The sequence below is a fragment of the Cornus florida genome, unplaced genomic scaffold, assembly GCF_030987335.1.
Source record: "Cornus florida cultivar Cherokee Brave unplaced genomic scaffold, ASM3098733v1 CherokeeBrave_3.0.0_Hap2_Chr08, whole genome shotgun sequence".
NCBI classification, from domain to species: Eukaryota; Viridiplantae; Streptophyta; class Magnoliopsida; order Cornales; family Cornaceae; genus Cornus; species Cornus florida.
Window position 1 is genome coordinate 46,447,279 of NW_026775578.1, and position 2,486 is coordinate 46,449,764.

The 2,486-nt window shown below is 38.1% G+C and overlaps 1 protein-coding gene across 1 annotated transcript; it reads right to left on the minus strand.

Annotated features, from left to right (window-relative positions):
- Positions 1-573: 573 nt before the first annotated feature.
- LOC132271597 (phytolongin Phyl2.2) lies at positions 574-2,105 on the minus strand. Its single transcript, XM_059773038.1, has one exon. The coding sequence runs from the start codon at positions 1,746-1,748 to the stop codon at positions 942-944; it is 807 nt and encodes a 268-aa protein (XP_059629021.1). The 5' UTR covers positions 1,749-2,105; the 3' UTR covers positions 574-941.
- Between the last annotated feature and the right edge of the window lie 381 nt (positions 2,106-2,486).

Sequence of the window (2,486 nt, forward strand, 5' to 3'; positions counted from 1 at the left end):
TTCTGTTTAATGTATCCAATAAATAAATAAGTTCTATTTGTCTATTCATTTAAACTAAAAAGATCAAATGTGAGAATTGCCCAATGTTGGTTAATTTATCACACAAAACCGCCCAGCTCAATGGCTGAACTTGAACAAGCTTTTAACTGACTGTAGCTTAAGTTGCCAGAAAATGGCTTGATTTGTTGAACAGCCCCAACTTTGAGGGTAAGATTTTAATATTTAATTTTTCATCTTTTTAAGAAGCCAAGCATCATTAGTCACAATGGCAAATATTTAAAATTCAATACCTGATTTTGCATCAGGTACCCTATATGGTCATATACACATTTTAGCATACAGATCATCTAGTTGAAAGGTTTAGGGAGCATAGATTTAAACAGAGGTATTTATCAAAAGGAAAAGAAGGCTTCTGACAATTTTCAGAGGTACCTACGTCTATTTTTATATCAATAATATTGGAATCCCTTGCCCAATATATATGTCACATATTATCTCAGTCCAAACAGTCTTCCTGTAAATATCTCTCCATAAACAATAATAACACATTTAAAAGATTGAAACTGAAACAAATTACAAGACTCAAAAAGGAACAATTTTCATTTCATGCAGCCCAAATACCAAATAAGCAAATAATTTAGCTGTGCAATGCTATATATCTGTAGTTATGCACAGTTTAAGCCATAAAAACAAGCTAGTTCAGAACCATATAAGGAGTGGTATATATTCTCAGCCCTAAAATTCATAAAAGGGCATTGTATCTCATAGAAGAAGACAAAAGAGCAATTACCAGTAGAAGCTGAACCAGAAGTTGAATTGGATTGCCAATAGAACGCTCAGCAAACTTAATTTTACAACAGCAATATACAGATAAAACACCCAAACTTGAAGCAGGACACCACCAAAGCCTTCAAACCTCTCTAGAGTTGAGACACTGTAATTCAACCACGAATGCATTTAAAGCCCCTGCAAACCCACAACCATACTCCAAACAAGATACAACACACAATCAAGTCCAGTAACAACACCACCCAGACATGTTTCTTCCACACCCGCCGTGCCTTTTGGTGGCCCGGATCGACAGCAACCAGTCCATTCTTCTGCATGAACACCGACAATTCTCTACTCCGAACACCACCACCAGCAGCAGCAGCAGAAACATCCACCTTGTCGTCATTCAAACTGAATCCATCCTCATCTTCAACATTGGCGTCCACAAACAACCTCTTCTTCTTCTTTTTCTTCTTCAAATTCTTACCCATATCGCCATTAAACATAGGCACACACCCAATTTTCTCTCCTCTGAGCGAATCCAAACCCTCTCCTTTGCCGCGTTTGAAGACATCTTGCGGCGAATGCCGAACTTCTGAATCTGCCGGCGGTGGCGCCAACAATCGGTGAAAAACCGGATTGAATTCGCCTTGAAAACAAAAAGAATTCAAATTATCCAAACACTTGCTATCGATGATCTCATTGAACGCGTCTTTAACACTTCTGAGAAAGGAGAGACCTTCTGAACTGTGGAGATCTTTATCGAATATAGCGAAATAGACGAGAGGATCGTCCATCAAGAACGTGTAAGTTCTGTTTCGAATCGTATGAGAGAACACTGTGTGCAAAGGAGGAGCCTTCTCGAGGCATTTTGCAGCTAGGGTTCCGAGACCGGCGTCTGTGGAGTTGAACTCTGCGAGAATCGTAGTTCCTTTGGAGATACATGCGTAGAGGACCAAATCGGGCTCCGAAACCATCGTTCAGATCGGTAAAAATCGCAGAATCACAATAAGCAACATCAACAGAGCTCCAATAGAATCGATTTTGGTATTGAATTGTTGAATGATCACGTTTTCTCTCTCTAAAAGTAAAATGGGGACTGTAACATGGGGACGGTTAATTGAAGAATATATGATCTGAGGATCCAGGAATGCTTCGGAATTGGGATTCTTTGATTGGAAGAAAGAGAAATTGTGAGATCTAATTCTAGGGTTTGGGTTTGGAAGTGGTCGGAGAGGAAGGCATGGAGGAGGTTCTGTCTGAAGGAGACAAAACGGAATGACTTTGCCTCATGCGAACCACCTCTGCCAAGACTTTGTAATTACGTAAATACCCCCACTACAACATTATACCAAGACCATTGACCTGTGCATTTTAATACTAACACACATATTTTGAGAATATACAATAATTATATAGCATTATGCTGTAATATTACAATATCATTGACTTGAGAATCCAATGTTGAAACAATATGACGTTACATCTTTATTTTAATGAATTTGAATTATTGATTTTAATGGATTTGAATTATTGATTTAATTTTTCTGTGAGGGCATTATTGATCTAATGTTGTTATTTGTTGCTGCACTTCAATTCAATTGTACTACATGAAAGTGAATTGTAGAGGAGATGCAATGGTAGTTTCTTTGACTTTACTATATTTGTCATGTTTGCCAATTAAGTGATGCCACGTACTAGGTTAAGTTGGCAAG